This window comes from Lipotes vexillifer, unplaced genomic scaffold, assembly GCF_000442215.2.
Source record: "Lipotes vexillifer unplaced genomic scaffold, Lipotes_vexillifer_v1.1 scaffold1361, whole genome shotgun sequence".
Lineage (NCBI taxonomy): Eukaryota > Metazoa > Chordata > Mammalia > Artiodactyla > Lipotidae > Lipotes > Lipotes vexillifer.
The window spans coordinates 845,030-867,388 of NW_006788723.1; the positions used below are offsets into that span (position 1 = coordinate 845,030).

A 22,359-nucleotide genomic window follows, 5' to 3' on the forward strand; every position below is an offset into this window, starting at 1 on the left:
TTCTCTTGTTGCAAAGCACAGGCTCTAAGCACACGGGCTTCAGTAGTTGCAGCACACGGGCTCAGTAGCTGTGGCGCACGGGCTTAGTTGCTCCGCGGCATGTGGGATCTTCCCAGACCAGGGATCGAACACGTGTCGCCTGCACTGGCAGGCAGATTCTTAACCACTGCACCACCAGGGAAGTCCTACAGGAGTTCCTTATGTCATGCAGAGGAAGGAAGACAGCTGAAACTCTGGCTGGCAGCATGGAAGGGTTTTGCTGCAAAAGGGGCTGAGTGAGCCTAATAATGGGCTGCTGTTGGGCTGCTGAGTGCAGACTACTGGGTAGGACATCAAATGAAAGTGAGCTTTGGGATTCTGCAGCACAAGAATTTTGGCCAAGGCCAAATCCTAGTCAGCAAAGGGAGGCCAGTACAAGACCCCACAACTAGGGCTGAGGCCCCTCTTCAGATGTAACAACAACCCGGTATGCTCTGCCCATTGCCATCTTGCCATGAAAAAGGGCTTCAGGAGAAATAGCTCTGATACGGAACTAAACTTTGAACGGACAGATATTTAAGCAAAATAAAGCTGTTTAAACCTGAAGAGATAGAAATACCTTTAACTGACAAATTTGAAGTTTCCTCCTACCTCACCCTCTCCTACCCTTTTTCTAGTGAGATAGTGGCTGGAAAGCCAGCCCTTTGCTATATTCATTTTTCTCTCCTCCACTCTTGAGACTATAAACTCTTTAAGGACAGAGTTTGTCTTTCAACTGTGTCTTCCTACTGTCTAGCTCAAATGGAAGCCACAAATGGGAGCTGCATATGTAGTTTTACATTTTCTAGCAGCCACACTGAGAACTAAAAAGAAACAGAAGTTAATTTAATAATATATTTTATTTAACCCAATATAACTAAAATATTATTGTTACAACAAGTAATCAATATAAAAATTATTAATGAGATAGTTCCTTTTTTGTACTGTCTTTAAAATTTGGTGTGTGTTTCACACTTACAGTGTAGCTCACTTTGGACTAGCCACCCTTCAAGTGCTCAAGAGCCATTTACAGCTAGCACTTGCCTTATTGGACAGCATAGGTCTAGCACAATCCCTGTCACAGAGTAAAAAGAAGACGGTTGTTCAATGGATGAATTTATAATACTAAATGTTATCATTACATCTTCCTGCTTCTTAAGAAACTTTTGCTCCTTTCCAAGTAAGGTACAACAATAAATTATACTTTCCCTTTGATGTACAGCATCTACAGTGTTTTACTAATACTATTGGAATTAAATTTAGAAACAATGTAATAAAACATATATATTAACATGTATTAAAAATGCACATTAGGGGTTTCCCTGGTGGCACAGTGGTTGAGAGTCCGCCTGCCGATGCAGGAGACACGGGTTCGTGCCCCGGGCTGGGAAGATCCCACATGTCGCGGAGTGGCTAGGCCTGTGAGCCATGGCGCTGAGCCTGCGTGTCCGGACGGAGCCTGTGCTCCGCAACGGGAGAGGCCACACCAGTGAGAGGGCCACGTACCGCAAAAAAAGAAAAAAAAAAAAAATACACATTCAAGTATTACATGCTTATGTCACATTGTAGCTCAAAAATGCTTGCAGCCCCTACCAAAATAAATATATGTATTTTGTCCTCAATTGCATGGAGAGCTCATATATGTGTAGCCTGGTATAATCTACCATTATATTTCACAGAATCACAGAGGCTTGTTTTTTAAAATTCGGTTGAGATGTTCTATGTTTAATTACTAACCCACTTCATTGTCTGTTGCTTGACTTCCCAATAACCATGCTCACTTTGCTTAATTGGAGATTAATTTGATCAAAAAGACAGTCTGCACCTTGTGGGAATTTCCTGTTGTGCAAAATGATCTTCCTCCAGACTGTCTAGCTAATTATTTCCTATTGTGTACTCCTGGAGTTGGAACTATTTGCTATCTTTTTCTAAGGACAAAGCTATATCTTCTTTCTTGTGTTTATCCTTACTGCCTTTCAATGCAATCTAATATGCCAAGAATGTTTAAAACCCCCTCAAAATTGCTGTTGGTCACAATCAAGCAGTGTCTCTTTCTCTTTGTCACCTAGTTATTTTATGAAGGTATAAATGACATTGATTCTGGAACAGAATGAATGTCATCAGCTACATTGTGGAGTATAACCATTATTGAGTAGTCCTCTCTCCCAAGTAACTTATGCCACCACTTCACAGTGGTTGCATTGCCAATATGATTGGCCACTTCCCAGCTGAGAATGTCTCTAACTAGGTTAGTATCTATAGTGGATAATGAATTTCACATAAAAGTAGTTCTGTGATGCATAGAATCATCAGTGACCCCTTATCAACAGCGTTCCTGGGTCATAATGAAACGGAGCGGGAGAGAGATAGAAACAACTCTGAACCTCTCATGATCTCCCACCAAAGCTAAGTGCTACAGTTTCTCTATTTGAGAAGATGATGCAGAGTCTAATTTAAGGCCATAATTATCCTCCTTTTGATTCTCCCAAACAGTGTTTCAGTGATTTCCTCCAGCTTGAATTGCTCCTCTCTATCTTCTGGGGGAACTAGGCAGTGCTTATCCTGTGGATTTGCTATACTGAAAATTATGGGACCCCTTCCTTCTTTCAACAACCTTTAATTAGACAACTACCGCATATTAAGCTCAGAAAATACAGTGGGGAATGGGCCATATGGAGCCCCTTCCTTCAGAATATATGGGCTAGCAAAAATCCTAGAATCAGGACCAACTCCCTGCTTAGGCAAGGCTCTTTACTCTCTTCATTGGTGTCTAATCCCAAACCATCCTGTTTTAGGTTTAGTTATTTTGTATAGAGGTGACAATGTTGAGTAACTGCAAATCTGGTATTTAGAATATTTACAAAATTACAAATTCTTGGTGACGTATTCTGCTCCAATTTGTCATGCAGGCACACTTGGATGCTCTGGGAAACTAGGAAACGTTAAGATTGAATTCAAATCAAGTATTTCAGAAATTTTACAGGTGAAGCCTAGCTCTGGTTGCTAGGCAACCTGACAGACTCTCCAGCAGGGACCAACTTGCCTTCCACACTTGACCATCTCTCCCCAGTGGTGGGACGTGGAGGCCTCATTGGCTCACATCTCCTCTCACTGGGTTCCAATTGGCCGGAGAACCTCTCACTCCGCTCCCGTTGGCTCTCGCCGTCTCTCGCTGCTCTGTCATTGGTAGGCCGGCTCTCGGGCCACCACACGTCACTCTCTCACCCCACTTCCTCGGCCCTCTGGCTTTGACCCCGCCCCTTCCCCCGCCCTTCCAGCCACGAGGGAACACCCCAGCGAGTGCCCGCCTCTAGTTTCCTTCGGATTCGTTGAAACCGGACAGGGAGGCGGGCGCTACCGGCCTACTCTGACGGTCACGATTGGCTGCTAGGTCCACGGTCCCGCCTCCCACCGACTCCGGGCCGTGCCGGAGTCTGGTGGGTCGGCGGCTATAAAGCTGGTGGTGGAGGGGAGGCGCCGCGGATTGCATCTTCGTTGGTCGTCCTTTCTCCACGGCCACTGCTCGCTCACATTTCGGTGAGTGTCCCGAGTGGAGGAAGAAACCTGGGCTGCTGAGGCCCTGCGAGCAGGGTGAGGGCCCAGCGGATCCGTGTCCTTGACTAGGCCTGAAGGAGCTCCGGCTCCGTCAGGGTCTGGGCTGAGGCGTGGACCAAGCCCAGGAGGATGGGGCACCGTGAGCGGGGGCCGTGCAGGGCGTCCCCTGTCAGGGACCTGGGGCCGACCGCGGTGGGTCCTAGGAGGGGCCGGGGCCACTGATGTGGGCAGGCGAGTCGCAGAGGGGAGGAGAGAGGGCATTGAGGACTAGGCTTCTGATGACATAGGAGCTGGAGGTGCCAGGGGAGTGGCTGTGATCGCCTTGAGGGGATGCGGGAGCCCACATGAGGGGGACGAGAAAGGAGTTGGACTGTCAGGGTGTTCCCGGAGCCTTGGCTTAGGGTGGACGCCGAAGGATGGGGAAGATCACGCTTAGATGGAGGCTTGTAGGTTGGCAGGGGGTGTGTCCTCCTGCCACAGATAGTTGCTGGGAGAAAGGGAGGTGGGCAGCATTACTCTTCGTCCCTAGCTCAGGTGCGAGAAAGCATCACGACCGTGGTTTAACCTGGTTGAGTACTTTGAATTCTTGACTGCTTCGGTCTGTGCTTGCTTTAGGTATCACAGATTCCTGCTTCCCACCTTCCCACCTCCATATTTTTAATGCCCATTAAGATATACATGTAGGTTTCCTCGGTGTTTTGAAATTCCGTATCTCTCTCCTGCCAGTAGCCTCAGGACCAGCCAGACTTGCTATGATGATGTAATGGGCAGGCAAGCACAGGGTCTTCACCCACAATAGGTTTGGGTTGAACCAAGGACATTTCAAAGCTTGGTATATGGAATCTTTGAAAAACGTGTGTCCTGCCCTGACCAGTGGTAGAGAAAGAACTACTCTGACCCACCCTGGAGGAGAGAGAGATTTGGACAACAGGTAAAGTGAGGCTGGCCCGGCTGGTCATGCTTGCCCTGTGGCCTTGGTTTAGTGCATCACAGGCTTCTTTGCTCACCTCTGCTGCAACTCTGCCCTCCTGCTGATGCTCTTGCCAAACTGCTGCAGTGGATGATGTGTTCTGGCTGCTGCTGAGTAACATCTGCTCTATTTCAGGGATGAATCATGAAAAACAATGGCAAGATTGAGACAAATGGAAGTGCCTGTATAGTTAGCAGATTTTTCCTTCTGAGGTGGAGTTTGGACTTTTATTGCACAGATTTGTTAGAAGGCTAATTGAAAGTCCTTAACCTGTATCTTTGCCAAATGGTTCTTTGCAGCTTGAGACATCTAAGCAGTTTGTGTTCTTTATGTTTAAAATTTCAGTTATTTTTCTGTGGATATGGAGGGCAGGGATAGCATATCTTATGGGAAAGGAGAAAGACTTTCTTTTCTGTGTGTCTAAACTTTGTGGGTCTCTCTCCTAAGTTTGTAAGTTTGCCTGTAAATCAGTTCGAGTTTAGTTCAGTTCAATTCTAGTTTAGTCAGTAACCCTAGTTCTCAGAAGGTGTTTCCGACGGGGAGAGCTAAATGGTATTATGTTTAGGGCCATAGAAGGCCATGTCATCTGTTAGACTAATCCTGGGCCTTGTTTTTCATTTTGTTTTTTCTTAAATATTCCTCCAGGGTGCTTTTACATCTTGTTTCTCTTAACTGTGGGATTGATTTTGAGATTTTTTTTGATTGAGATTTTAGATAGCTTTTCTCACAGGAAATGCAAAACCCTGATATTGGTGTAATGTGTGTTTCCTGGGTACCCTAGCATTATTTAAAACAGTAGTAAGTCAGTGGAACTGAATGCAGGGAGATGCACTGGGGTTGTGGATGGAGGAGCTTGATGGGCTATATATCAGAATCTCTATTTAGTTTCATTTGGAAAGGAATATAGAGTCATAATTTTATGCTGGGTTATTAAAAAAAACCAAATATCATAGAAGGGTGTGATATTTTTGTTTCTCAAGACATACAGATTAAAAAAAGATTAAAAACATGTTACCCAATCTAATGGGAGGGTGGTAGGACTCAATTCTTAATAATTTAGTCACCCTAAAACTTAGCTTGTGGTGATGTCCACTTGCTGTTAACTGAGTGTAGTAAGAGCAGTAGAGGAGAAGCTAATCCTCCAAAGCTCACAGGTTTCATCTTTGCAGGGTTCGTCGTTGGGGGTGTGTGCATTTGGGAATGATTGTAAGACCGACAAATGTTCTCTTCTGATTCCATTTGAACTCCTTACCATTTGCTTTGAACAGCAGCAGCAGAAAGCCAATTTTCTTAAACTTCTGGACACTGTTTGGTGCTGCAGCTCATCTTAAAAGTGATAGTGAAAAGAACTCACTAATGAGGGCTGCTGCTATTGAGTACTTGAATCTAAAAGATTTTTCCTCTAATTATAACTCCAAATTCAGTCCCTCAAAAAATAGCAATTCTGTGTGCCCTTTACTCCAAGGTCTAAAAGGGATTTCAAAAGAATCAAAATATAGCCCTTCTCCCAATAGGAGTATCCAGTATTCTTAAGAAGACTGCCAATGACTAGTTTTCCATTGAGATTAGAATATGAAGGCTTCAGTGTGGGTGTGAATGACATACCTGCTGTAGGAGTGCAGGGCCCTAATTAGAAAGCTCTAGGAAACCTTCCTGGAAGAGGGAGCTTAAAACAGGACCTTGAAATATGAGTAGAATCTCTGATAAGCAGACCAGTCCCTCTGGGAGGAGGCAGGGTGTCTGTGATTTTTACTTAGGGAACTAGACCAGAGTTGTACAGGTGTGGGCAAGGCTTTCCTAACAGTAGTTTTGCTTGCTTGCTCCTAAGGAGGAAAGGCTCATTCCCAGTTAAAAAGGATTCCTGGATTTCTCTCCTGTAATAGTGAAAAAGATCAGCAGGTAACTGCTTGTGGTTTATCGTGTACCGAAATGTGTACTGGGTGAACTTCTCTGACCATTTGTTTGAATCAAGGCTAACGAGGGAGCCAGAAGGAGGAAATTCAGAAGGCTGAATAAACCCCAGGAGAAAGTTGGTTGGCCCTAGGCAGTCTTATCATTCTTCAGTTTTAATCTTTGCCAAACTCGAAACGCCTATATTTCAGCTCAGGAGTCTCCTCCAAACATGCTTTGTGATAACCTGCCCAGCCGCTTGTGATTCATAAACTGCTCTCTGAGCCACGCTGCTTCCCTCTATCACTTGCTCTGAAAAGACCTTCTGTTAGAAATAAGCTGATGACCTGCTTGAGACTTCGGCACTGCTGTTTTAGTCAGGATAGAGAACGCTCCTAGCAATTGCAGAAGAGAATGGAAAGCCTAATCCCTTTCTGATTGACTCTTCCCCAAAGTGGCATTTATTGCTCCATGTCCTTTCCTGGACTCCAGGCCTCTCTTTCTCCTGAGAGCTTAAGTAGCATGGCAGTCCTCTGTGACTCTTCTTTCTTCTTCTTTCTTTGCTTGCTTTTGTGAGCTGGAGTTCTCTTTCTCCCTTCTCCCTGCTGCTCTCTCTGCCTTCCCACCTAACCTCCCTCCCCAGTTTAAATAATCAAAATTGAAAGAGGGAATATTGGCAGTTCAAGAGAAATGTCCTTGATGAAAATAGTGTCAAATGCATATGCAAATGTGGTTTCAAGAAGAAATATTATTAAGTTATTTAAATAGTCTCAACACTTCAGAAGGAATCATGTCCCCGCCCCCCTCCACCAGTGAGAACTAGTCCCCACGGAATGCTTAATTTGCAGATTACAAAGGGATAATTTGAGAGAGTAAGGAACAAAAAGTTATTTTCTCAAAATGTATATATCATCCCTGGAATCAGTGGTTTTTTGGAATATAGAAGTCTTTTCCCACAAACCTCAGGATCGATTTATGGGATGGGAGGGGTAAACTTAATGCAGGGAAAGGAACTAAGTCTCTAAGCTCTTAAATGATCTAATCGTGTAAAAGAAGTAAAGCTTTACTAAACAGCAGCTGAGGGTAGTCTCCAGTTAATCAGGCAAGGGCAGATGCTATATTCACCAACAATTAAATAGAGAGCAAAGGTAATTAATTGTTTGCGTTAAACAGGAACTGTTGTCTCAAGTAACAGCCCTTCAAAACAGGTGGACTGAGGAAAATGCTCCAAAGCATTTTGTTTCCTCCACATCATTTTGTTTCCACATAATTTAAATGATGATAAAGTTGAATGCTCCTTGGTCTTGATATCAAATACCTACCTTTTTAACCAAGCACTAAGGGGAAAAATCACTTTCTAAAAGGTTGGGGCAGGTGAAAGTGACCATGTTGAAAACTAGGAGCATAAGATTAAATAAATGAAGATAATTAGGTCTTACTAGAAAGATACATATTTTGTTTGAAAAATACTAAGAGCTAGGATAATAGTAAATGCTTTATATTATTCACATATTTTATCTTCTCAACCATCCTTCACAATGAACTGGGAGGGCAGGTATTAGCTCCATTTTACAGATGAGGAAATTGAAGCTCAGAGAGGCACAAATTGTTCAAGTCACAAACTCCCAAGTGCAGAGCAAGCTCTTGGATGTGTAAGCCTCTTTACTCCAGAAATTTATTAGCCTAGTACAACTCATTTATATTCCTTTCCCGCAATTCTTGAAAACCCTAATTTAGTAAAGAAGACTACAACTCTCCCAGCATCATATTTGGTTTAAAGCCTGAATCAGTGATAGAACTACTCATGTCAGTTCATTACCAGGACCGAACCTACCACTGTAAGAGTTAATAAGATAAGGAGAGGGCTTCCCTGGTGGTGCAGTGGTTGAGAGTCCGCCTGCCGATGCAGGGTACACGGGTTCGTGCCCCCGTCCGGGAAGATCCCACATGTCGCGGAGCGGCTGGGCCCGTGAGCCGTGGCTGCTGAGCCTGCACATCCGGAGCCTGTGCTCCGCAACAGGAGAGGCCACAACAATGAGAGGCCCGCGTACCACAAAAAACAAAAACAAACAAAAAAACCCAACTAACCAAACAAAAAAAGATAAGGAGCAAAAAGTTTTATAAGCCTTAAGTACCATTTTTTCTAAGCAAAGTCAAACTCTGTTCTACATAATGTAATTGGGCAAGGAAATGTTTATTTTAACTCACTTTGAATTGGAGTCATTATTTGAATTTGTGTGGTGATTTATGACTTTAAAAGAGGTTCTTATTTGAAATTCCTAGTGCCTGAAGGAGGAAACAGAGTGACAGACCTGGAGACTGCCGTACTTTATCCCTCACACAGGTATGGCATCCTGTCATGCTGCTAAAGGAAAGTGTTCCTTTCTTAATGGAAGGGGGAAATTTAATTTTTATCCTAAGACGAATAACCATTTGTGTACACCACACATTCTTAAAACCCATTATAGGATTATACCTTGTCTTTAAACATTAGTTAATGCCATAATGCTTCAGGAGACTGATTTTGTGTTTATTAGACTAACATTTAAAATCTAGAAACTAATTTTAAAAATTAGTGTTCACTCATAAGGGAAAAAAACCTAGATAATAAAATGTAACCGTATAAACTACTTAGTCAGAAACAATCACAGGTTAGCATGTGTGCCAATAGTGCTTTCTGAATTACAGCCTCGAAAGATATCCATCAGGGCTGTAGATTGAATGTTTATGTAAGATTGGACAGTGGTTACAAATGTGTTTGAACCAATAATATAATTATTTGCAGCTATTGCTTTCTTGTATTTCCATGGAGCTCCTCTTATGAGTCTGCTTTTTTCATGCTTCAGTTTTATGATTTCCTATGGTTATTAGTAATTTTAGATTAGAAGGCTAGTAGGGTCTCATTTATTCAACATCCAGCTTCCATCATATGCCAAGCATTGGGCTGGGTTCTAGGGACACAAAGGCGAATGGGTACATTTCTTGCTTTCTAGAAGCACCTTTCTAGTGCGAGGAGGCTGACTTTAAATAATAGAGGATAAACTTGGAATAGTTTTAAACAGCATCTTATCAATGCTCGGATGTGCATTTTAGAAAGGTTAGCGTAGGACAGGGGAGAGATGGAGGCAGAGAGCTCAGTTAGGAGGCTCTGGGGACCGATGCCGAAGTCCCTCCCTGACGAGCCCTGCGGAGCTAACTAAGGGCTGCCCTTGCATCAGCATCCTCAGCTGATTTCTCTGCTTTTTTGCCTTTTTTTTCTCTTTATCCTTTTCCTTTTCCGGTTGTCTTTCATTCACAGATTTAAAAGATCCTCAGGGGATCATATTGGTCCCTTTTGTGTCCTCCTATGCAGGAAGCATTCAGAAATTGTTAACAAGGCAAGGCTTCTATATTATCTTGCTTTGCCAACTCTGGAAGTAGGACCTGGAGCTTGTTTTGTCCACCAGTGGGGGTGAGCCTTCACTTTAGGAGAACAGACTTGGGAGTCTTCTGTTGGTACTTGTTGGAAGATAGCTTTGGAAGGTTTACAGAGTTCTGTGGTAAAAGTGTACCTTTCTTCTCCTTTTTAAAGATGAAATTTAAAAATTCTGTATTTAAAAATACAGAATCCCCATTATCCTGCTTAGATTTTTTTTTTTTAAATTGTGAACACAATGCTCTGAAAAATCATGAAGTACCTTTTTTATCAGCAAAAGATTAAGAATACATGCAGGTAATTTTTTAAACTGTCAGATGTTTAAACTGTATTCTATTTAGAAAATTTTTGTGATATTTAGAATAGTGAATTAACCAGAATATCCCATTCTTTGACTAAAGTTAATGCTATAATGTGAACATACCAGGTCTTTAGCTGGCCTTTTTTTTCTTTATTTTCTCTTTTTCTAATTTTTCTGGCCTACTTCAGAGAGCATTTGAGAGCACAACATAAGAGCACACAACAGGATAGTTAAAAGTAAAGATTATAGACCCTAAACTATATCAATCTTTTTGTTGTTCAAAATGCCATGAAGGCAGTTACTCCCTGTATTAATTTCTCTTTTTTTCTACTTTTCTCACTCTCCCTCAATTTCAACCAAAAGGTAAATATTTCAAATTAGATGGTGTTTTACCAGGAATGTAATGAAAACACCTTGGCTGTCAAAAATCCTCAGAGAACGAGCAATATTGACTGAGTTAGACAATGTAAAAATTTTTTCCACATCAAGATCAGAGGCGTGATTCGCTTTCATGAGTCGCTTTGATGGGTATGGGCTATTTTAGTTTAGCTACCTTTTTTTTCCCCCAAATGAAACAAGTCACTTATTTAACTCTAGGAGGCTTAAAAATAGAGTTACACCTTATTTAGTAAGTACCGTATAGCAGTGACTGATCAGAGCTAGTTAGATTATGGTAAATATGGAGTAATTCTGGGATTAAAGCCTTCTTTCTGGCTTTTCATAAACTGGTTTATATCTTCAGAAGATTATATATATATTTGTCCATTTTATTTCCAACAGCACTGCAAGCTGTTGGGCCAGGCAGGGAAAATTATACTGTCCTCAGCATGTTTAGAGCGGTTTGAAGAGTTGAAAAGAATCTAAAGGTTAACCTTGTGGGAAAGGCTGGGAAGGTAGTTAATCCTACTTACTGCCTCTGCTTTGGTGACTTAAAGGGTAGCATATAGGAGGGGTTCTTCTATAAATGTATGGACTGTTTTTGTTTTTAACACTAGTTGAGTTTTTTTCTGTGGACTATGCAGAGGACTTTAACCTATTTTACTGTAAACTTAGAATCTGCCTTATGACATATTAGATAGTCCCTTTATGTCTTCATTTCAACTTCAGTGTAGCAAAGTTTAGATTATCATTAAATTGATGGGTTTGCATGGAACAGGGGAAAGATAGGACAAAGTGGAGAGGTGCTTCTCTGTTCACTTGTGTATCTGACAGTGAGTGATTCTGTCAAGAAATAACACAGTGGAGGCTAGAAATCTGAAGTCATCCTCAGTACTTCATCCTTTTCCTACTATCTAGTCAGTCAATTTCTGCCAGTTTTCTGCTTCCATATTTTTTTGAAGCTGTTCCTTTACTCTTCATGTAGTAATTGATCTAGTTAATGACCTACATCTTAACTGGGCTTCTGTATCAGCTTCCTAACTCAGATCCATTCTCCACAGAGTACCAGTGACTGTGTAAAATGGTGACTCTCAAACTTTTCTGACTATGACCCTCAGTAAGGAATCCACAGTTGCAACCCAGGATATGTGTGAATAATTGAAACAAAATTTTCATGAAAAATTCTTGTATTTAGAAGGAAGATTTTCTTAAGACCTTTGACTTAGATCTTGTGATTATATTTCCTGGTGCTTATTTTTCAGGTTTTAATATACTCATACCTTGATAACCTATGGGCTAAGGGTAGATCTCATGATTTAAGGACAGCTTCTCTGCTTTAGATATTTTCTCAAGATTTCAATAATTAGCAACGCACTATGGCAATAGTCTGTAATTTCATTATCCCTAATGCTACACCTGAGTTGGCAGAGTGGCAGAGGACAAATGACATAGATACAGGATTTGCCTTTTGTCAGTGGCAGCAGCAGCAAGAGTGTGGGGCTTTGGCTCTAACTCAGCAGCAGAGGTGCTGGGACCAGGAGCTCTGGCAGCCTCAGTAGGAATGTGAGCTCATGGGGTCTGAATAGTAACCACCTTCCTCCCCTTTGCTCCTCTAGCCCAGCCAACAAGTTGGTAACCATTTCCCTGTATTAAATCCTCCTCTGTTAGAAATATCTAGAATAATTTCTCTTTTTCTGATTGATACAAACTCTAAAGAAATTGAAGCGCTGATAGGTTATGTGACTTACCCATAGGCCATAGCAACACTCTTGAGTGGCTAGCACATTTTCTTTTTACTGTTGGTAAATAAATCTAGACACTAGTTTACAGTGTGGCAACAGTCCAACTTTTTAAGGCCCTTTTTAAAACAGAAAGCGTTGTTTTAAGAGGTGTTATCTAAGATGCCACACAAATAATGTGTGGATTATCCGTTTTCAAATTTGAATCTGTTTTGGGTTTTTGGGACCTGATTTAGAAGCTAAGTGATAACCTTGTGATTTTATGATTATTTATTGCCTATACACCAGCTGTAGAAAGTATAGAATATTGACTTTTGACTGTTATGGGTCCAGGAGCTTGTCTTTGCTTTAAATTGTAATCATTTGGGTTCTGGGTGGAGGCTTCTTTGGAAAGCTGGGATTATAATAGCAGGGGCCTTGAGTAGATTGCTATGGTAGACTTGACAGTGTGGCTTTTCTACTTACTGGTATTGTTTAGATCAATAAAGACTGCAATATTGTTTGATCTAACAGTTTTAAAGTCCCATAAAGTCAATAACTATGAATAATCAATATACCTATGATAAATGAATGAATGACTTTTTAAAAACTTTTTGAGGGGCCAGGAATAGATCAGATACTTGACTTCTGATTTGTGGGCCTTATTACTAAATTGTCATTGTATTTTATCTTACAGTTCTTTACAACATAGAAGAATCTTATTTGAGTTTTCTTTACCTCTAATAATCATATTTTAAATCTGAATATATCCAGCTCTGAATAAAGTGCAAGCCTTTCTAAAAGATGATAATTTTTTTGTTTTGTTTGGTCTTGCCCTGCAGCATGCAGGATCTTAGTTCCCCGACCAGGGATTGAACCTGTGCCCCCTGCAGTGGAAGCGTGGAGTCTTAACCACTGGACCACCAGGGAAGTCCCTAAAAGATGATAATTTTTTTGTTTTGTTTGGTCTTGCCCTGCAGCATGCAGGATCTTAGTTCCCCGACCAGGGATTGAACCTGTGCCCCCTGCAGTGGAAGCGTGGAGTCTTAACCACTGGACCACCAGGGAAGTCCCTAAAAGATGATAATTTAAAATAATAATGGAGTTAATAATAACTCCAGTCAAACTATAATTACTACTTTCACATATTAAAATTGACCCCCTAAGTAAACTAAACTTAGAAATTAATATTTTAGGTGATAATGAAAGTCTCAATGTTGATTTCTCAAGTTTGAACTTGACAGTCTGCAACCTATAATCTACAACAATGTTTTTTCTGTTTTTCTTTCTAAAGTTCTTTCACCATGCCTGGGTCACTTCCTTTGAACGCAGAAGCCTGCTGGCCAAAAGATGTGGGGATTGTTGCCCTTGAGATCTATTTTCCTTCTCAATATGTTGATCAAGCAGAGTTGGAAAAATATGATGGTGTAGATGCTGGAAAGTATACTATTGGCCTGGGCCAGGCCAAGATGGGCTTCTGCACAGATAGAGAAGATATCAACTCTCTTTGCATGACTGTGGTCCAGAATCTTATGGAGAGAAATAGCCTTTCTTATGATTGCATTGGGCGGCTAGAAGTTGGAACAGAGACAATCATCGACAAATCAAAGTCAGTGAAGACGAATTTGATGCAGCTCTTTGAAGAGTCTGGGAATACAGATATAGAAGGAATAGACACAACTAATGCGTGCTATGGAGGCACAGCTGCTGTCTTCAATGCTGTTAACTGGATTGAGTCCAGCTCTTGGGATGGTATGTCACATATTATTCCAAAGAAACTCTCCTTTAGGATGAAAATGCCCAAATGACCTTTTATTAATGCCGTATGCAAACTTACCAGTTATGCTTGTTTCAACATGTTCAGAAAGATAGCTATGACTTTCAGCTTATCTGAATTATGAATTGGTTATCTTTATCGTGTAGGACAAAATTATCTATCAAAATTTAGTCAGAATATTTTTTTTCTTTACCAAAGATGGGGAAAGGATATTCTGGGAAAATATAACAGATTCAGTTTATATATATGATGTTTAGAGTGTTGATCACATGCTTGTATACTAATACAAAGTATTTTTCAGGACGGTATGCCATGGTAGTTGCAGGGGATATTGCTGTATACGCCACAGGAAATGCTAGACCTACAGGTGGAGTTGGAGCCGTTGCTATGCTAATTGGGCCTAATGCTCCTTTAATTTTTGAACGAGGTGAGTGTCTGGGAAAGCATTTTTTTTAATTTGTACAATATGCTGAGAAATTTGAAAATAAAAGCTAGTACTTGGTGTTCATTAAATGCAGGCACTACCTGCTAAGTGCTTTATGTGTATTATCATATTTAGTCTTCGTAGCAGTTGTATGAGGTAAGTGATGTCATCCCCACTTTACAGAGGAGTAAAATGGGTTTAAGTTGGGTTTAAGTAATAACTGGGAGACATAACTTAGCCATAGTCATACAATAATTTGTTTTCAGTTCAGTAGAGCAGTTATGATCTCCTGGTTAGGTATATGAAACTTGCATAAAATGTTGTATATCAAAAGAGTCTTAGGCCTGTCCATGGATATTGTTATGTTTCATTTGAATTACATATTGGTTTCACCTTGTGACGTCTATTCTGTGAGTAGTGAGTTGACTAGATTAAAGGGAAGTTCCCAGATGATGTAATATGCTTACTAACATACATCAGAAAGCAGAGATACATGGACCTCTTTCTTTTTTGTTCTAATAGGACTTCGTGGGACACATATGCAACATGCCTATGACTTTTACAAGCCTGATATGCTTTCTGAATATCCTATAGTAGATGGAAAACTGTCCATTCAGTGCTACCTCAGTGCATTAGACCGCTGCTATTCTGTCTACCGCAAGAAGATCTATGCCCAGTGGCAGAAAGGTGGGCTTTATCTATTTTCCTCGGTTTTGGTATCTGTTGAGGGCAGTATAATGTGCCGACTGTCTTTAGTGAGAAACTACTTCTTGGGCGTCCTTCATTAGTGTTAAACCATTTCTTTCTCACCCACCAAATAGCATAGTTTTCCCATAGTTTCTGGGAATGTGTAATTTAAGAGAACAGGTAAACTTTCCAAATGTAGTGTATTTCTATAAAAATACTTAGGATGACTTACCCCCAGTAAGAAAATCAAAAGTAGGGTAAAAGAAAGTAACTTGAATTTTGTACATATTCTGAGAGAGGTATTCTCACAAGGTTTTAGTTTGCAACTGTGATCCGAAGAAAACTCTAATGAAAATAAATTATACCGAAGTGATCCCCCCGCCCACATAGTCTTTTTGCACTTGACCTGTGAATTCATACTTGCTTTTTTAGTGTCATCATCAATCTCCATCTTTAACCCTGAGAAAGTTCTTGAGGTACTGAGAAGGACAGTATTCGAATTAATGCTATTAAAACACACAATATCATATAAAGTATGCTTTTTCCATAGTCCAACTTTGCTTTATAGGGTTTGTGAGAGAGGGGTAAAAATAATATTCAATAACAAATATTAGGTAACATAGTGGCTTTGCATAAGAAGCATTCTTGAAGTATGTAAAATATCATACTGTTTGCCAGTATTTAACAATACAATGATCTTCTAACTTTTTACTAGGACCCACAGTCCTAGTTCTAAAATCAAACTTCAAAAGTTAGTGGCTTAAGTGAATTTCATAATTTCTTTGGATTTCTCTTTCAGAGGGAAATGATAGAGATTTCACCTTGAATGATTTTGGTTTCATGATCTTCCACTCACCCTATTGTAAACTGGTTCAGAAATCTGTAGCTCGGATGTTGCTGAATGACTTCCTTAATGACCAGAACAGAGATAAAAATAGTATCTATAGTGGCCTGGAAGCCTTTGGGTAAGAGGCATTATGATTTTTTCCCTTCTATGTGAGAGTATTTTTTATATCTGTTAAACCAATATTTGTACAAACATGAAAATTTTATTCAGAAGAAGTCATCCTGTCTAACCTATTTATGTAATCGCTGAAGAAGCTGAGTCCCAGAGAGGTGGTCGCTTACCTACATGAATTCTTTAGTCATTTCTACTCAGATTTTCTGATTTCCTCCTTTTAGATCTGTTGCCATTGTCACCATAATAATATAGCCCCACAAGTGTCTGTATTTATACAGCAGCCTCTTAACTCTTCTCGCTGCCTCTCCCGAGCCCCTGTGCCCATGTCCATCCTGCACGTAGCCACTGCAGACGTCTGCTTTCATACTGCTTCCACGTTTTCCCCACTTCTAGGGCCTCCTAGTATGCTATACCTGTTAAACTCATTCTGTTTCTCCTTTCCTGTGTCTCTTCTCCCTCTGATAAAATTCTATTCAACTTTTTAAGACTTGGCTCCTATAATGTGACTTTTCTAACTAAATGGACATTATTATGGACTTGAAATAGTAGTATATTCTGTTTGGTGATGACAGCTTTAGTGGGTTATTAACCCATTAGAATTATGTTGTTTTAATTTGATTAAAAAAAAAAACCTTTCAGAAAAAGGACGATATATGTACAACTGTTATATCTTACCTAGCAATTAGCATACTGCTACTTGGTTTTTAATAAATGGGAAATCAGAATCATACACACTTATAGTTAGGTCCACTAAGTAATATAATAAAAATACAGTCTTTGAATAATGTAAGATTTTCTTTTTTCTAAATCTTTCAGGGATGTTAAGTTAGAAGATACCTACTTCGATAGAGATGTGGAAAAGGCATTTATGAAGGCTAGTTCAGAACTCTTCAATCAGAAAACAAAGGCATCTTTGCTTGTGTCAAATCAAAATGGAAATATGTACACATCCTCAGTGTATGGCTCCCTTGCTTCCGTTCTTGCACAGTAAGTATAAATTTCCGCTGATTCACTCCCCTCGTTCGGAGATGTTAGATTTCTAAGACCAGATCTGGTGTCAGGCATGTTGGTGGCAGGTCACAGAATGGTATTTTATTTCCAGGCTCTCTAGCCTATTGTCTATTGACTTGAAGGCGATATGGGATGAGGGTACAATTATTCCAGAGTATTTAATTTCATACTTGCTTTCCTGGCTGTTGTTCTCATGGCCTTTTATTCTTTTTTTAAAAAATAAATTTATTTATTTATTATTATTTTTTGGCTGTGTTGGGTCTTTGTTGCTGCATGCAGGCTTTCTCTAGTTGCGGCGAGTGGGGGCTACTTTTTGTTGCAGTGTGCAGGCTTCTCATTGCGGTGGCTTCTCTTGTTGCGGAGCACGGGCTTTAGTAGTTGTGGCACATGGGCTCAGTAGTTGTGGCTCGCGGGCTCTAGAGCACAGTCTCAGTAGTTGTGGCGCATGAGCTTAGTTGCTCTGCAGCATGTGGGATCTTCCCAGACCAGGGCTTGAACCCGTGTCCCCAGCATTGGCAGGTGAATTCTTAACCACTGCACCACCAGGGAAGTCCTGGTTTTATTATTCTTGACCTACAGTTGAACCCCAGTTGGCAAATAACTTATATTAGGACATGATAACTTTCAAAAACCCCATCATTCCCAGAGAGATGAAAATTCTTGTTTTCAGTCTGCTTACTGTAATAGTAAAGCTTTAGGTTAGATCCCTAGGCTTAGGATGAATTTTATTCCAACTCGTGGTTTTCTACCCATTGTAGTTGGATCAATTAAACTATTTAATGGTTTTTTTTCCCTCCTACACAGGTACTCACCTCAGCAGCTGGCAGGAAAGAGGATTGGTGTGTTTTCTTATGGTTCTGGTTTAGCTGCCACCCTGTACTCCCTCAAAGTTACACAAGATGCCACACCAGGTAAATGCTGAGTCTACCAACAAGAATGTCTTGAGAACCTACTGTAGTAAGGTTGACTTAGCAGCCTTCTCAAGTGAGTGCTTGAATCTGTCCCGTAGATCATTATGACATTTTAATCTTCATTACTTCTTTCAACATACTCTCCAAAAATCTGCCTTAACTGGGTAAAGGGCAGGATTATGTCTGAGTCAGAATATCTTTCCTTCCTTCCAAGTCAGAAAAAAATGTATAATCAGCTGAAACTTTTTTTTTCTAATGGCATAGTGTGACTTTCCCTTCTTTGGCAAGTAACTTTATTTTCTCTTTTATCTCATTTTTAAAGGTTATGTAGCCAGCAGACATAGGTAGAGAAAGGGAAACATACCTATTTAAGGCAGGTGGCTTTTGAGTCTTCACACCAATGACTGAGTCTGATCATATGAGTGAATAATACCAGGTCATTTCTTGGTTGGTTTACTGAGTTGTCTAATGTTTATAAGGGTATTGTCTTAGCTGTACTTAAGGACATTTTTGTGCCTTCCCTGAGCAGGGAGGAGCAAAAATATGGAGAAAAACTGATGGAAGACTTGGCATTACTCTAAAACTGTACTGTAGGTTGACTGTAGACAAGTTATTTATAGTTTCAAATCCCACCTATTTCCTAGCTTGTCTACTGGCTGATATGGAACAAACATTTAGTGAGAGGTCAACGGAAGCTGTGCCAAATAAATAACAGCTTATCTTTTAACTAAACAATAGCCAGTAGTTCTGAAAAAATGCAAAGTTGTTTTTTTCATTTGGCAACATTTTGTTCAGGCTTTAGGGCATGCTATTTTTAGTCTTTTAATGTTGGAATTATTTGCTATTTTAGGGTCTGCTCTTGATAAAATAATAGCAAGCTTATGTGATCTTAAATCAAGGCTTGACTCAAGAACTTGCGTGGCACCAGATGTCTTTGCTGAAAACATGAAGCTCCGAGAGGACACTCATCACTTGGGTAAAAATATTAAATTGTTAATACATGCCCAGAAGCCTACTGGAGGGCTCTAATAACATTAAACATGTTATGTATCAGATTAGTCCAGATATCTAGGCAGTATTCGGTACATACCTGATGTTGGTGAAAATTATGGGGAAATAGCAACTGTTATCTTTAGTTTTATTACCAGATGAGCTGTATGTCATAACTAATCTTTCACATTCTCCACCTTTCCTTTAGTCAGCTATATTCCCCAGAGTTCAATAGACTCACTCTTTGAAGGAACATGGTACCTAGTTCGAGTAGATGAGAAGCACAGAAGAACTTACGCTCGGCGCCCCTCTCCAAATGATGACACTTTGGATGAAGGCGTAGGGCTTGTGCATTCAAGCACGGCAGCTGAGGTAAAGAAAGCTCATTGTGTTTGGTCCTGGGCTTTGACAGGGTAAGAAATTTCTATCCCCAGATCTCAGGGCTTAGGGGATCTAACTGAGAGTTAGCAACTTAAAGGAATGTCAATAAAGCAGCGTGATTCAGAGCCAGGGCTCTGGTATTGGATTCTAGCTATGCCATTTTCCAGTTGTATAAAGTGCTTTGCAGTTAAATTATTAGCATTTTTAAGTGCACACTAAATACGAGGTTTTGTTAACAATACCAGAATTTAAAGGAAAACTGATCTAGAGAGAAGGCTCACCTGTGGTATGTGTCTTGGTGAGAGATGAAGTGGGGGCAGGGTGTTGAGCCCCTCACATCCCTTCTCTCAGCCCACTGTCTAATCTGTCTCCAGTTGTCAAGAAGGAACAGAAATAGCTATGATTTGAATTCCTATTACATGCTAGCCACTTTTTTCATTTTCTAATTAATTTAATTTAATTTTTAAATTTAATCCTTAAAAGAACCCCCTTGACTTAAATGATACTGTGCCCATTTTAGAGATGAGGCTGAAAAAAGTTAAGTGACTTAACCAGGATCAGAGCCAGGCTTCAAACTGAGGACTTTAAAAACTTTGAAGTTACTAATCTTATCCACTCATCACAAATTTGCTAAATGCGTAGTCTTGCTCCTTGAGGTAGCAAGTCGAGCCACAAGTGTTTGAGTTGCAAACACAAGATGTGACAAGTGAAATACTGGTTATGGTGGATCTCCGTGTCCTTCCTCTCTCCTGCTACACGGATAATTGTATAATAAATTCACCATAAAGTAAAGAATGGATATTTAGCTCCCTCCATGAAAAGTTATATAGAATATATATTGAGCATAAGCTTCTCCAAAGTTGCTCTCTATCAGTTTTCCTACTAGAACTTTAATTAGCAACTTGACTCTTCCTTAAAAAAAAAACGCTAAGAGGCAACAACTTTTTTCTTTTGATTTTAGCATATTCCAAGCCCTGCTAAGAAAGTGCCAAGACTCCCTGCAACAGCAGCAGAACCTGAAGCAGCTGTCATCAGTAACGGGGAGCATTAAGATACTTCTGTGAGGTGGAGGACTTCAGGGTGGCGGGGGGGCGGGGGTATGTTTGGGAACGGTTGGGGGAATGGGTTGTCTGGGGACAATTTTAAAGGATTACATGTTGCTTAAATTTTTATGTGACTGACTTGGGGCCTGGAAAATTATCGTGTTCTTGGGAAAGTGTCTTTGCTCAGTTTCCTAACATGCTTCCTGTTGTGGTTTAGCCAATGCTTAATGTACTCGAATGATGTTAAGGGCTCTGTAAAACTTCATACCCCTCTGGCCATTTGTATGCATGAAGCTTAGTTTTTAAATGTAGTGTGATGAATCGTGCACTTCTGGCGAAGAAAGCAACGGTACTAGTCTCCAATTTTAATTTTTTTAAACACGTAAGAATTTTATACCTTGAACAAACAAGATTACTGAAAGTTCCTGTGGTTTTTGAAAAAAGTTTCTGGTTTAGGGAATGTGGTCTTAATGAGATATGCACAAACCCTGTTTAAAAATGGCAAGACAGACATATTCTTTTTCTAGAATTTATGAATCCTAAAGAAGGAGAATTGTTGGGACAGTTACACTAGTTCTAAAAACTGTTGCTTTAAATCCAGGCCAGCAGTGATGCGTTACTGAAATGACCTCTGTGAACAGAGAGATGCTGGCATTGAGCAGACGTCTGGTATAGAAAACATGGATGTAACTCTAGGTCTGCTCCTGACTCAGTTCAAGGTGTATTTTGCGGAACAACATTGAGATGTTATTGGAGTTGTGTATGAGGAAGTTGGTGGTTGCAATCCTTCTTTGCACCTTATTTTGAAGAATAAATAAAACATTTTTATGTCTGCCTTTTAAAAATTTAAAACAAAAAGGAAGGATAAGGGCAGGGCATTATTATTAGGTTATTTCTGATGCTTCAGTGTTATAAATTCAACTTAAAGACTGACAACCTAAACTCATGTTGTAAGTATCCTTTTTGGTTTTTGTATCTGTTCAATGAAAATTAAAAGGTACAACCGAAGTTTTTACATAGTATGACCAGCCAAAAAGTATCCCACTTCTCAAGGTCTGGAAGTAGGATATATAAAGCATTTTTTCAGACTTTCACCTTAAAAAAAAAAAAAAAGAAAAAACCAACAAAAACCATCATATGGAATAAATAAGAAGACTGGTTAGACAGTTTTGTAGATCTTTTTGGTGCTGAACTATGACATGAGCCTTATAGATTGTAAAATAGAGATAGTTGGAACTAATGTACAGAACTAAATTTTTTAAAATTTGCCATTGAATTCTGTGACGTTTCAGTTATCTAAAATAAACTGACACAAATATAAAATGTAAGTTTCAGATTGCAAGGTAATATGTAATGTAGCGTTTGTAAAATACTTTCGTCTGATATTAACTAGCGGTGTTTTGATTTGTACAGTCATAATTTGTTAAAATGACTTCATTTTAACATCCACGGATGTAGATTAATAACTTAAGTTCAGATTTAAAGATTGGTGGGAAAATGGTGCATGTAATACTTCTGCAAGTATTGGGAGTTTGGTATGTTTTGAAAAGAGTAATTTAACTTTTGGGGTGTCAGGAAATGGGTTTTCTCAAAGTCCATTGCCGGCAATGGGCAGGTCTACTAATACTGGCACAGAGCATAAACTGTACACCTTATTAACAGTGAGGTGAGTAACTTTGAATAAAGTTTTAGAGAAATATTTCAGATATTTGAGTATTCTCTTTTCCCTCGTGAACTAACAGTTTAGGCAAGAAATCAGCTAATATGCTATTTTAAAATACAGTCATTCATTTCATTTCAGTCCATTAATTCACTAACTCATTCATTCATGATTCAAAAAATGTGCAGACCTGATATACGCAAGGTACTCTGCTTCCATCAGAAATAAAGATTTACAAGATATATGGTCTTGCCTTCAAGGAGCTATTT

The 22,359-nt window shown here is 40.0% G+C and overlaps 1 protein-coding gene across 1 annotated transcript; it reads left to right on the forward strand.

The window, feature by feature from the left end:
* The first annotated feature begins 3,511 nt into the window (after positions 1-3,511).
* Positions 3,512-22,134, forward strand: HMGCS1 (3-hydroxy-3-methylglutaryl-CoA synthase 1). Its single transcript, XM_007461748.1, has 11 exons — positions 3,512-3,555; positions 8,717-8,777; positions 13,540-13,997; positions 14,324-14,449; positions 14,969-15,133; positions 15,933-16,098; positions 16,911-17,081; positions 17,910-18,016; positions 18,867-18,992; positions 19,215-19,378; positions 20,349-22,134. Exons 3-11 carry the CDS (start codon positions 13,550-13,552, stop codon positions 20,436-20,438), a joined length of 1,563 nt encoding a protein of 520 aa, XP_007461810.1. The 5' UTR covers positions 3,512-3,555; positions 8,717-8,777; positions 13,540-13,549; the 3' UTR covers positions 20,439-22,134.
* Positions 22,135-22,359: the final 225 nt, after the last annotated feature.

What these genes read in the sequence shown, in the direction of transcription:
- HMGCS1 (XM_007461748.1), top strand. Translation starts at nt 13,550, where the DNA reads ATGCCTGGGTCACTTCCTTTGAACGCAGAAGCCTGCTGGCCAAAAGAT. An exon ending in TGAGTCCAGCTCTTGGGATG is followed by an intron (nt 13,998 to 14,323) that starts GTATGTCACATA and finishes AGTATTTTTCAG; the next exon opens with GACGGTATGCCATGGTAGTT. An exon ending in ATTCAAGCACGGCAGCTGAG is followed by an intron (nt 19,379 to 20,348) that starts GTAAAGAAAGCT and finishes TTTTGATTTTAG; the next exon opens with CATATTCCAAGCCCTGCTAA.